This window comes from Oncorhynchus clarkii, chromosome 9 (genome assembly GCF_045791955.1).
Source record: "Oncorhynchus clarkii lewisi isolate Uvic-CL-2024 chromosome 9, UVic_Ocla_1.0, whole genome shotgun sequence".
NCBI classification, from domain to species: Eukaryota; Metazoa; Chordata; class Actinopteri; order Salmoniformes; family Salmonidae; genus Oncorhynchus; species Oncorhynchus clarkii.
In genome coordinates this window covers 14,810,421-14,822,991 of record NC_092155.1, presented here as the reverse complement: position 1 = coordinate 14,822,991, position 12,571 = coordinate 14,810,421, and the positions used below count along the sequence as shown (strand labels likewise).

Below are 12,571 nucleotides of genomic sequence, written 5' to 3'. Positions count from 1 at the left end.
GTACAATTTACAATCAAATCTGTGGGTGCAAACATTTTATTAATGAGGTCCCAGAATAGCAGTCTTTACGAAGGCCACTGTTGCTTGTGCTGACCAATGGCTGATTACAAACCTTCCTAATCTAACAAACTGATACACATACAAGTCTTAAAAGCAATATTTTGTTTTTCACAAATCAATACAGTGTCCAGTATATATGTGTATGAAAGGAGGCATAACATTACCTGTGCATTATGCATGATTTCTCTGACAATATCCGTGTGGTTTGAGAAAAATACAACTGAAATAGCTGTTTTACGTTCAACAAAGTTGAAGAATATAAAGTAAATTTGAGGAAAAAAATATCATACATTTTCAACAATTTCAAGCATATGCCTAAATATTACTGAAGTGACAATTATTCACATTCAATATATATATTGACCATTATTACTGTAAGACCACTCAGCCAAGTTAAGCTTTCTATCACAATAAAGTATCCTACTGACAGGTGTAGAGGGGATCCTTTCATGTTTTACATTATTTCCAGTTTTTAGTTGAAATTGACAAAATTCTGATGGGCTGTTTTTCATACTTCCAGGGTGAGAAAAGTGGGCGGACATCATCCTCATAACTTGGTCCATTTGTAAATGAGTATATTAGTGAGCTGTCTTCTGCATTGTAGAAAGTCACCTTCCTTTCCTGATAATCCACATAGATACCCACTCGGTGTGGAATTATTTCTTTAAGGACATCATCACCCATGAATGTTTTAAGGTTTTCGCCATTGGAGATCCTGACTACCCAGAAGCCATTGTCAGGGCTGAGAACCAACTGTCCTTTCCTGTTAGCTGTTGCGCTAGTAACACCAAGTACCCAGTCCTTGTTCTCCTTTACACACACCTCCCAGTAGGCCCTCATAGCACGGCCCATACTGCCCAACACGTAGGGGTCTTCATCAAAATGCTTGTCAATGTCATTCTTGTCAATCTCTGTCTGTGGTTCTCCTTTTTGTGTCACCCACTCCACAACTTTCCCATTGTGTGATATCTTCAGCTGAGAGTGAGCTGTTTTTCCATCTAGAATAACATCCACTGATAATAACAAAAAAAAAGAGTCAACCAATTATGTCATATTTGGTAAGACTTCATTTTAAGGTACACATATTAGCAACTGATTTGTGGTTCATAAGTGTGTATATGAGTAGCTAATAAGGCCCGGAGTATGTCTTACTAGCCATATAGTAGGCCTTAATCCAGTGTTTTCTTATTCAAACATTATACCTTTAAAGGGGCAGTGCAGTCAAAAACGTGATTCTCCTGTTTTGATAATAATATTTCCACACTATGAAGTCAAAATAAGACTCTGAAATTGCGAAAATTATGATAATGCCATTTTAGTGTAAGAGCTTGGAATTTCAGCCAGTTCAGGTAGGATGGAGTTTTTGTCCTACAGCATGACATCACGATCTGTTCTGATTCTTATCTTTAATTTGCATAATGTATCCTCCTACTTTGAAGGGGCTAGCGAGGTAGGCTCTGAGTCTAGACGATCCTATCCACCAATCAACGCTGTTTATGTTAATATATTTACATTTGTATCATCATCATCAGGCTGAGCATTTATTTGGCAAAATGAGTATCAGGGAAATACATGTATATACATTTATACACACCGTTATTTTCATGAAATAAACACATTTACCAGATATACAGTGATGATTTGAAAATAAAAATAAAAACTGCACTCTTAAAGAGCAAGTTAGATGAGATACAGATTGCTAGGAAGCTGTCTCAACATGGGACTAATAAGGGCATGGCAGCTTAAAATGTCTTTCCACATGCTAACCTCTCATCATTACCAATAACAGGGGAGGTTAGCATGTCTTGGAGGTATGATCTTTGACCCTCTGTAACTTTCTCACTCAACATTATTCACAATTCATTCAGGATTTTCCCTAATGGTAGCATCCACATTCATGTAGATATGTTTCAATTCATATTTGATTGTTATTTGTCATAAAAGTGACTCCAAAATGAGAAAATACATAATTTACCATTAATTTATATTGTGCACAACATCATTTTGGTTGAAGATCTGATAATATTCAGTGTAAATCCTTTGCAAAAATAGAGAAAATCAGAACAGGAAATACTTTTTCACAGCAGGGTTGAATATTTAGACATAGAAAGAATATGATTAAAGCTGATTACCTTCATGTGAGCGCGCCTCTAGAAAAGAAAAGGAAACAGACAGGTTTAACATGTTTCAGTCTTATTATAGTACTATGTTTTGTTAACCCTATCAGTCCCAAGGCCGCAGCAAAAATCATAATTTTCCTTTATCTGACTTTCATTTATCTTCATGTCCAACACTTCTATTTAGTCTCACGATTAAGTGTTTTACCATTTCCTTTTCATGACAACCAGGGCTACAAATAGAACACAAAACAAGTTGACATAAACAGTTGCACTCATGAGTTGTATTGACAAATGTCAATAATAAAAAAAAGGTCAGCCAAAACAACAACCTGATAAAATAAATGTATATGAATGCTGTATGTACAGAAATGGTTTGCTCACAAGGAAATGGATATCCAACTAGTCAGTGACAACTGTGTAGAGTTTGAAGTTTGTGACAGAAACTATGTGAGCTTATTACAGTGTTATAGACACTATGTCCTGGGATTTCCTATGATGTTCACTGTAGAACAACCCTTTACCTTCTAACAATTATTGTGTAGCTTGTGAGGTCATAGAGCAAAACATGTTACATGTGCATGTTTGTGAGAGTCTCAGATTTTCAACCCTGGCCCCGGGCCCCTTCGGGACCTGCCCTTGTCTCATCAACACTGCTCTAGCTCAGCCCCCGTTAATCACACAGACTAATGGTTGGTATTTACAGATGTGGAAGAAACAATCAAGGAGTTTAAAAGGGGTTATGTGACACAAAATGTGTCAGTGATATGGTGGGACTCATTGGGTTAAGTTAATGTATGTATCGTAAATACAATGGTTAATACTGATTAGCACATTACCATTATGTGGGAGGTCCAAATTCGTATTCGTATCTGGAAAAAATACAATACAATTAGAACATAATAAAAATACATTAGAAAAGTAATACATCTCACAATTCACTCTTATTCTAGTACTGTTATTTATTTTGTAAACTGTACTTGAAACAGATTCATTTCTGGTTGACTGTTGCTTATTCAAGATGTTCTTCATTGAAGTGTCCTGTGACAAAATGATTATTTCCTAATGATATCAGCATGGTTAAGTAACCTTCATTTAGCCTCATCTTTCATTGAAACTGCCTTAGGCATCTTGGGATGGGGAGAGATATTTGTGTCTGTAATGGCAGTATATCCATCCATGTGACCAACTGAAAATATACAGTACCAGTCAAAAGTATGAACACATCTACTAATTCAAGGGTTTTTCTTTATTTGTACTATTTTCTACATGTAGTCAATTAGTGAAGACATCTAAACTATGAAATAACACATATGAAATCATGTAGTAACCAAAAAAAGTGTTTTAAAAAATGAAAATATATTTGAATATTTGAGATTCTTCAAAGTAGCCACCCTTTGCCTTGATGACAGCTTTGCATACTTTTGCCATTCTCTCAACCAACTTCACCTGGAATACTTTTCCAACAGTCTTGAAGGAGTTCCAGTTTGCTCACAAGGAAATGGATATCCAACTAGTCAGTTACAACTGTGTGGAGTTTGAAGTTTGTGACAGAAACTATGTGAGCTTATTACAGTGTTATAGACACTATGTCCTGGGATTTCCTAGGATGTTCATTGTAGAACAACCCCTTATCTTCTAACAACTCTTATGTAGCTTGTGAGGTCATAGAGCAAAACATGTTACACGTGCATGTTTGTGAGAGTCTCAGATTTTCAACCCTGGCCCCGGGCCCCTTCAGGACCTGCCCTTGTCTCATCAACACTGCTCTAGCTCAGCCCCCGTTAATCACACAGACTAATGGTTGGTATTTACGGATGTGGAAGAAACAATCAAGGAGTTTAAAAGGGGTTAGAAGTCCAAAATGTGTCAGTGATATGGTGGGACTCATTGGGTTAAGTTAATTTATGTATCGTAAATACAATGGTTAATACTGATTAGCACATTACCATTATGTGGGAGGTCCAAATTCATATTCCTATCTGAAAAAAATACAATACAATTAGAACACATAAAAAAATATGAAAAAAGTAATACATCTCACAATTCACTCTTATTCTAGTACTGTTATTTATTTTGTAAACTGTACTTGAAACAGATTCATTTCTGGTTGACTGTTGCTTATTCAAGATGTTCTTCATTGAAGTGTCCTGTGACAAAAGGATTATTTCCTATTGATATCAGCATGGTTAAGTAACCTTCATTTAGCCTCATCTTTCATTGAAACTGCCTTAGGCATCTTGGGATGGGGAGAGATATTTTTGTCTGTAATGGCAGTATATCCATGTGACCAACTGAAAATATAGAGTACCGGTCAAAAGTTTGAACACACCTACTAATTCAAGGGTTTTTCTTTATTTGTACTAGTTTCTACATTGTAGAATAATAGTGAAGACATCTAAACTATGAAACAACACATATGGAATCATGTAGTAACCAAAAAAGTATTAAACAAATCAAAAGATATTGTATATTTGAGATTCTTCAAAGTAGCCACCCTTTGCCTTGATGACAGCTTTGCACACTTTTGCCATTCTCTCAACCAGCTTCACATGGAATTATTTTTCACCAGTCTTGAAGGAGTTCCTACATATTCTGAGCACTTGTTGGCTACTTTTTCTTCACTCTGCGGTCCATCTCATCCCTAACCATCTCAATCGATTGAGGTCAGGTGATTGTGGAGGCCAGGTAACTCCATCACTCCCCTTGGTCAAATAGTCCTTACACAGACTGGAGGTGTGTTTTGGGTCATTGTCCTGTTGAAAAACAAATGATAGTCCCAGAAAGTGCAAAATAGATGGGATGGCAATTCGCTGCAGAATGCTGTGGTAGCCATGCTGGTTAAGTGTACCTTGAATTCTAAATGAATCACCAGCAAAGCACCCCCACACCTCCTCCTCCTCCATGCTTCACGGTAGGAACCACACATGCGGAGATCATCCGTTCACCTACTCTGCATCTCATAAAGAAAGACATGCCGGTTGGAACCAAAAATCTATGTTCATTGCTCGTGTTTCTTGGCCCAAGCAAGTCTATTATTCTTATGGGTGTCCTTTAATAGTGATTTCTTTGCAGCAAATTGACCACGAAGGCCTGATTCACACAGTCTCCTCTGAACAGGTGATGTTTTGATGTGTCTGTTACTTGAACTCTGTGAGGCATTTATTTGGGCTGCGTGGCAGTTGTACTTAACTCAGTTATCCTCTGCAGCAGAGGTAACTCTGTGTCTTCCTTTCCTGTGGCAGTCTTCATGATAGACTGTTTTATGTTAGCGCCTGATGGTTTTTTGCAACTGCACTTGATGAAACTTTCAACGTTTTTGACTGACCTTCATGTCTTAAAGTAATGATGGACTGTCATTAGTCTTTGCTTATTTGAGCTGTTCTTGCCATAATATCGACTTGGTCTTTGACCAAATAGGGCTATCTTCTGTATACCACTCCTACCTTTCACAACTCAACTGATTGGCTCAAACGCAATAAGAAGAAAAAAAATCTACAAATTAACTTTTAACAAGGAGGCAATGTTGATTGAAATGCATTCATGAACTTGGTTGAGAGAATGCCAAGAGTGTGGAAAGCTGTCATCAAGGCAAAGGGTGGCTACTTTGAAGAATCTCAAAAGTAAATTATACTGATTTATTTAACACTTTCTTGGTTACTACAGGATTCCAAATGTGTTATTTAATTGTGTTGATTTCTTCTCTATTATTCTACAATGTAGAAAATAGTAAACATAGAAAAACCCTTAAATGAGTTGATGTGTCCAAACTTTTGACTGGTACTGTATAACCAAACCAAAAAAACATGTTTTTTATTTGAAGGTAAACATACACAGTACATCTTCTCACATCACATTTTTGTTGAATACTCAATTCTAAATTACTGAAGGGCAGTCCACTGTGCATTTATAATCTTTTACTGCATTGGGCTATATCAGGGTCACGCAGAGTCTTTCTTGGTAGTCTTAAACAAATCTACTTTGAATGAAAAGTATAAACCTCATATACAGTGCCTTGCGAAAGTATTCGGCCCCCTTGAACTTTGCGACCTTTTGCCACATTTCAGGCTTCAAACATAAAGATATAAAACTGTATTTTTTGTGAAGAATCAACAAAAAGTGGGACACAATCATGAAGTGGAACGACATTTATTGGATATTTCAAACTTTTTTAACAAATCAAAAACTGAAAAATTGGGCGTGCAAAATTATTCAGCCCCCTTAAGTTAATACCTTGTAGCGCCACCTTTTGCTGCGATTACAGCTGTAAGTCGCTTGGGGAATGTCTCTATCAGTTTTGCACATCGAGAGACTGACATTTTTTCCCATTCCTCCTTGCAAAACAGCTCGAGCTCAGTGAGGTTGGATGGAGAGCATTTGTGAACAGCAGTTTTCAGTTGTTTCCACAGATTCTCGATTGGATTCAGGACTGGACTTTGACTTGGCCATTCTAACACCTGGATATGTTTATTTTTGAACCATTCCATTGTAGATTTTGCTTTATGTTTTGGATCATTGTCTTGTTGGAAGACAAATCTCCGTCCCAGTCTCAGGTCTTTTGCAGACTCCATCAGGTTTTCTTCCAGAATGGTCCTGTATTTGGCTCCATCCATCTTCCCATCAATTTTAACCATCTTCCCTGTCCCTGCTGAAGAAAAGCAGGCCCAAACCATGATGCTGCCACCACCATGTTTGACAGTGGGGATGGTGTGTTCAGGGTGATGAGCTGTGTTGCTTTTACGCCAAACATAACGTTTTGCATTGTTGCCAAAAAGTTCAATTTTGGTTTCATCTGACCAGAGCACCTTCTTCCACATGTTTGGTGTGTCTCCCAGGTGGCTTGTGGCAAACTTTAAACGACACTTTTTATGGATATCTTTAAGAAATGGCTTTCTTCTTGCCACTCTTCCATAAAGGCCAGATTTGTGCAATATACGACTGATTGTTGTCCTATGGACAGAGTCTCCCACCTCAGCTGTAGATCTCTGCAGTTCATCCAGAGTGATCATGGGCCTCTTGGCTGCATCTCTGATCAGTCTTCTCCTTGTATGAGCTGAAAGTTTAGAGGGACGGCCAGGTCTTGGTAGATTTGCAGTGGTCTGATACTCCTTCCATTTCAATATTATCGCTTGCACAGTGCTCCTTGGGATGTTTAAAGCTTGGGAAATCTTTTTGTATCCAAATCCGGCTTTAAACTTCTTCACAACAGTATCTCGGACCTGCCTGGTGTGTTCCTTGTTCTTCATGATGCTCTCTGCGCTTTTGACGGACCTCTGAGACTATCACAGTGCAGGTGCATTTAAACGGAGACTTGATTACACACAGGTGGATTGTATTTATCATCATTAGTCATTTAGGTCAACATTGGATCATTCAGAGATCCTCACTGAACTTCTGGAGAGAGTTTGCTGCACTGAAAGTAAAGGGGCTGAATAATTTTGCACGCCCAATTTTTCAGTTTTTGAATTGTTAAAAAAGTTTGAAATATCCAATAAATGTCGTTCCACTTCATGATTGTGTCCCACTTGTTGTTGATTCTTCACAAAAAAATACAGTTTTATATCTTTATGTTTGAAGCCTGAAATGTGGCAAAAGGTCGCAAAGTTCAAGGGGGCCGAATACTTTCGCAAGGCACTGTACATGGTTATGGGCTTTTAAAAAAGAAGACCTGTACCATGGCAGATATAAAACTTAAATGTATTCAATTTTGGGTTTGCATTCCAATATTACACTTTATATACATCACAGAAGACTGAAATATAACTAAACCATTTGACATAGAAACACCAGATTTCGGTTTTTGTTATGAATGTTTATTCATTATGAAATTATAAAAAATATGAATAACATTCCACTCATGAGGCCAGTAGAGAGCGATTTGGTCATTTGACTGCAGGAAAGGGCTGCAGAAGCAACGTAACATTTTAGCCATACATTCAAAATTGGTCACTCACCGTCTCCTCCAATGACATTAAATCTTCCCAGCAGCTTTTGATTTGCATCTGTTAAAAATGACAACACATGTCATTTAAGTGTATCCTTTTCTAAAGTAATTTTTTTAAGATAAACTGGGAATTTTATATTTTTTACTAATATTATGATTGTCTGCTTGTTTCATATCTGCAAAAGAGTTGAAAAAGCTGTCAGTTTTAATTTAAGGGTATTTCCACTACTTTATAACCTCATAGTCTAAACATGCTGAAGATAATGAAAATTATGTTAAAAAGTAATGTGGTGGGATTCCCTGATTTAAGTGATAAATCTATTGTTTTAAAAAGTAATAAAGTATAATGAATTAAGCTTTACCTCCACAGCACTTATACCATACCAAGAAAACCACTCCCAGGATAATAATGATCCCAAATGTAACACATCCAGCAAACCACACAGTGCAATTCAAACCATACAGTGTACTGGTTGACTCGCAAGTTGATTGCCTCTCAGTCTCTGTTCCATCTGCAACTGCAATAGTTAATCAGAATTAGGTCTTGAACTCAACATTTAAATACGTGTCCTCTTTGTTAGAAAATAAACAATCTCTCAGCTGTTGATTAAAATAAGTGGTGTGGGACATGATATGTTGTTTTTTGATGTTGCTTTATGGTTCAAATGGAGACTGACAACCAACATTTGGACATGTGGTACCTAGATGAATGACTTAGTCTGCCCTCATAGCCCTTCCTTATACTTTACTATGAGCTTATTACCTGGAGCAGATGAACAGGCAAAAAAGATAAGGAATGTTACCAAACAGATATGCTGGATCAAAGGTCCCATGATGCACCTGCCTGGGAACATAAAAACATGACCTGCATCAAGATTATTAAACTAATGTTGTAAAATAATAAGTATGGATAGCATTCCTTTATTTTACAAATACTCTTTCAACAAAATCTTTGTCAACAAGTTTACTCAGATATACTTTTGTGCCAGTACTTCAATGCTTAATTTGAGCCAGAACCTGTCAGAAGAGGATCCGGCACCTCTCCATTTTGGACTGTTTTGTTTGGAACATAATTGGCCGGATCCAGTACCTATCGTGGCATGACAAATCATTTATAAATAAAAGCTATCGAATATCATTCGAGTTGCCTCCTCTTTAATATTCCTTTCGCCACAAATAACGTCATGTGAAAAAGTAGATTTTCAGACCGGGCCTAATATCATATGAGTTGATTTGGGTTGGGCCGGCCCGGGTTTATGGTTTTCGCAGCATTGTAACCATATATGTTTAAGACCAACGCGTGGTTGTGTGAGAAGCGCGCCAGTATCTCTCACATAACTGGAATGAGATTAACTTTCTATGAACTCTCTCCCTCTCTGCCCTGGTAGACATGAGCCTGCAACTCTCATTTCTCCAGCATTGCACTTCATCATTTATTTCCGTATAGAATCACAGCTGCGCGAAGGTTTCTGGGGGAACTGCAGTACCACAGCCTGGCAGTACACCTGATACATTGAAATACATTTGCCAAAGTTATATAATTACCTCTGGCTGTTCAGAAATAAATGAAATCATTCAGAATAGCCCACTACACAAAGAGAAGGCCTATAATTTAGCCACATAGGTTAAATAGTTTAATTTAGCCTAGTTGTGGATTGTAGCCCAATAATAAGGCATAGCCTACAGTCGGGAACGCATGGCAAATCGGTCAGTGAAAAAACAGCATGCAGACAAAACATTTCATATACAAATGAAAGAATACAGGTTGAAAAGCTACGACTCCTGATGAAAAGAGAAGACTCTATGCTGTAGGCCACCAAAATATTTGATCAACTTGAAAATATATTTTACAAAAGAAAGAGAGAGGGAGATAAGTTTTTGTGAACTGCGCATCATTGGGTGAGTCAGTGAATCTGGAAAGCATTTTTAGGACTATAATATCCTCATATTGTAGCCTACAACTATTGTAGGTTAAATTGCATTTAACTTTTATTTAACCTAGGTGTAGGCTATTGATGGATTCAAGACAAGGTCGTTTTTATTGATCTCAGTTTGTCAGTGTCAAAGTAACCTGCCATTTTGATCAGTTGTGCGATATTAAAAATGTGATTCTGACAAAGTCTCCGGTCAAGTAAAATGACGTAGAATTGCATGATATGCATTTTTAAAAGGCCAACATTTTCCCGGACCGTAGGTTACAAAAAATGTTCCCCATTTGTTCAATTTCTGTAAGTGCCTCTACTCTACTGCTCAATGCCACTACGAAAATGCGATGATATGCATGAAATGCTTTATGACAAAGGTGTTGTTTTCCCCTCATGCGTGCGGGTATCTCAGAACTCCCCAGTTCAGCCCCCTCTACCACTCACTTTTTGTGGTTCACTATGAACCAGAGTAATATACAATTAAACCATCAAGACATTTGAAAGCATTATTAAATGTAAGTTACATATCACATTATTTCGCAATAGATAAAGACACGCTTTTAGAAATGAATTAATTCACTAGAATCTCTTACCTGAATGCAGATAACAGAGTACGGAGCTATAACGGAGTTTCAGATATGAAATAAACGTTATTTTCTCCCCAGAGCTTCTTATAACAATGAGAGTAGTGTTTAACCACACCTACTGTGGACTTTGACGCTCAAAGGTTCAGAGGCTCCATCTAGAGGTTTCTTTCAGCAGTACACGTTAAAACAGGATTGGCCATACAACTGTAATTAAATGTTTAACAATGGCCCTCTTCACATTTAACAAATCATTTAATTACATAAAAATCGCAGATACTGAAAAGTTATGCTGAAAAAGTGCATTATTATAGCAAAAATTATGCCTTCAAGCTTCCACTAAAGAGATACAACTTCCACTTTGATTTTGGCTGAACTATGCCTCTTTTAACCTCCCCAAGAGCATAAAATCACTAGGTGTTGTTAAGTGTTGAACTAGGGTTGCTATAGCAACAAGAGGATCTACTTTATTTATTTATTTTTCTGTTGCTTGCCTCACTTAATAAACAAACGAAGAAATCTGTTCAACATTTAATACCATGTGTATGGCCTTATGGCCAAACAGATGCAGTACACTCTGACTGGCAAAGTAACACAATCACGTAAATGTCCAACATTTCGTCTTTGCTTATTTCATATGTCTGTTAACATGGAAGTACGCTAATCACTCAAGGAGAAGTAATTAGTGTTCAGTAATGCTTTCTATTGTCAGAAATGTAAGAGTTGTCATTTTAAATTATTCTTCCTCTTGCAAAACCTGTTAAATAATTTAAAAAATATATGTATTTAATTTATGCAAGCAGAATTTGGAATGTACTGTAATGAAACAGCAGGGAGCAGGTCTCGAACCCTCGACCTTCGAGCCCGAAGTCCGGAGCGCTATCTACTGTGCAGCAAAAGCATGTTCAAGCGGTAGAGTCGATTTCCACGCTTATAAACACAGGGTCGTTACAGTACATTGTCATCTGTAGATAAGATACACATTTCCTGTTCCTTTATTGATTATTTTGGTTAAGTGTTGCCTGTGATAGTTCTCAGAGCTTGAGGGGTTTATTAAATGCTAGATATGTACAGGCACAGACTGTTTGAACTAGCATGTCGGTAGAAATATCTCTAATAAAAATATGGGTCAATATATTGTGTCAAGTCTCTGGCTAACTAGCTTTCATTCTTGGTCATTGTAAAGATTATTATCTTCACAATGACCAAGATAGTATTTTTAATGTGATGGATGATTACCAAATGTGTCAAAACAACTACATACAACCAGTAGAAGGTAGTTGTTTCTCTCAATCCTAGTCATCAATAGATCAAACACAGGGTCGATAATGTACTACATCCAGATACCAAATAACATCTTGTATTTTTCACAAATAAACGCTTGTTTAACGTCACACACAAACTACTGAAATAATTTATGTATAAAATGTTTGTTTTTTTACCCTCATGTAAACTAGCCAAGTCAGTTAAGAACAAATTCTTATTTTCAATGATGTCCTAGGAACAGTGGGTTAACTGCCTTGTTCAGGGGCAGAAAAACAGATTTTTACCTGGACCTTGATCTCTCTTTTAACATATCAATACTGTTTCGAGGACCAATTTTTTCCATCTACGTAACATTGCAAAAATCAGAAACTTTCTGTCCAAAAATTATGCAGAAAATGAATCCATGCTTTTTTGCTACTTCTATGTTAGACTACTGCAATGTTCTACTTTCCAGCTACCCAGATAAACAAATAAACTTCAGTTAGTACTAAATACGGCGGCTAGAATCCTGACTAGAACCAAAACATTTGATCATATAACTCCAGTGCTAGCCTCCCTACACTGGCTTCCTGTTAAGGCAAGGGCTGATTTCAAGGTTTTACTGCTAACCTACAAAGCATTACATAGGCTTGCTCTTACCTATCTTTCCGATTTGGTCCTGCCGTACATACCTAC

General features: G+C 37.2%; 1 protein-coding gene across 1 annotated transcript; it reads right to left on the bottom strand.

Annotated features, from left to right (window-relative positions):
• Positions 1 to 20: 20 nt before the first annotated feature.
• Positions 21 to 10,732, bottom strand: LOC139415942 (butyrophilin subfamily 1 member A1-like). The gene is made up of 8 exons (XM_071164132.1): positions 10,640 to 10,732; positions 8,885 to 8,965; positions 8,484 to 8,639; positions 8,132 to 8,179; positions 4,127 to 4,159; positions 3,017 to 3,049; positions 2,193 to 2,210; positions 21 to 1,073 (listed from the first exon to the last, which is right to left on the bottom strand). The coding sequence occupies exons 2-8, from the start codon at positions 8,952 to 8,954 to the stop codon at positions 520 to 522; spliced, it is 912 nt and encodes a 303-aa protein (XP_071020233.1). The 5' UTR covers positions 8,955 to 8,965; positions 10,640 to 10,732; the 3' UTR covers positions 21 to 519.
• Positions 10,733 to 12,571: the final 1,839 nt, after the last annotated feature.

Coding starts and splice junctions, on each gene's coding strand:
- LOC139415942 (XM_071164132.1), bottom strand. CDS start 8,954: ATGGGACCTTTGATCCAGCATATCTGTTTGGTAACATTCCTTATCTTT. Junction 8,180..8,483: donor ATGGTATAAGTGCTGTGGAG/GTAAAGCTTAAT, acceptor CATTTTTAACAG/ATGCAAATCAAAAGCTGCTG. Junction 4,160..8,131: donor TAATGTCATTGGAGGAGACG/GTGAGTGACCAA, acceptor TATTTTTTTCAG/ATAGGAATATGAATTTGGAC.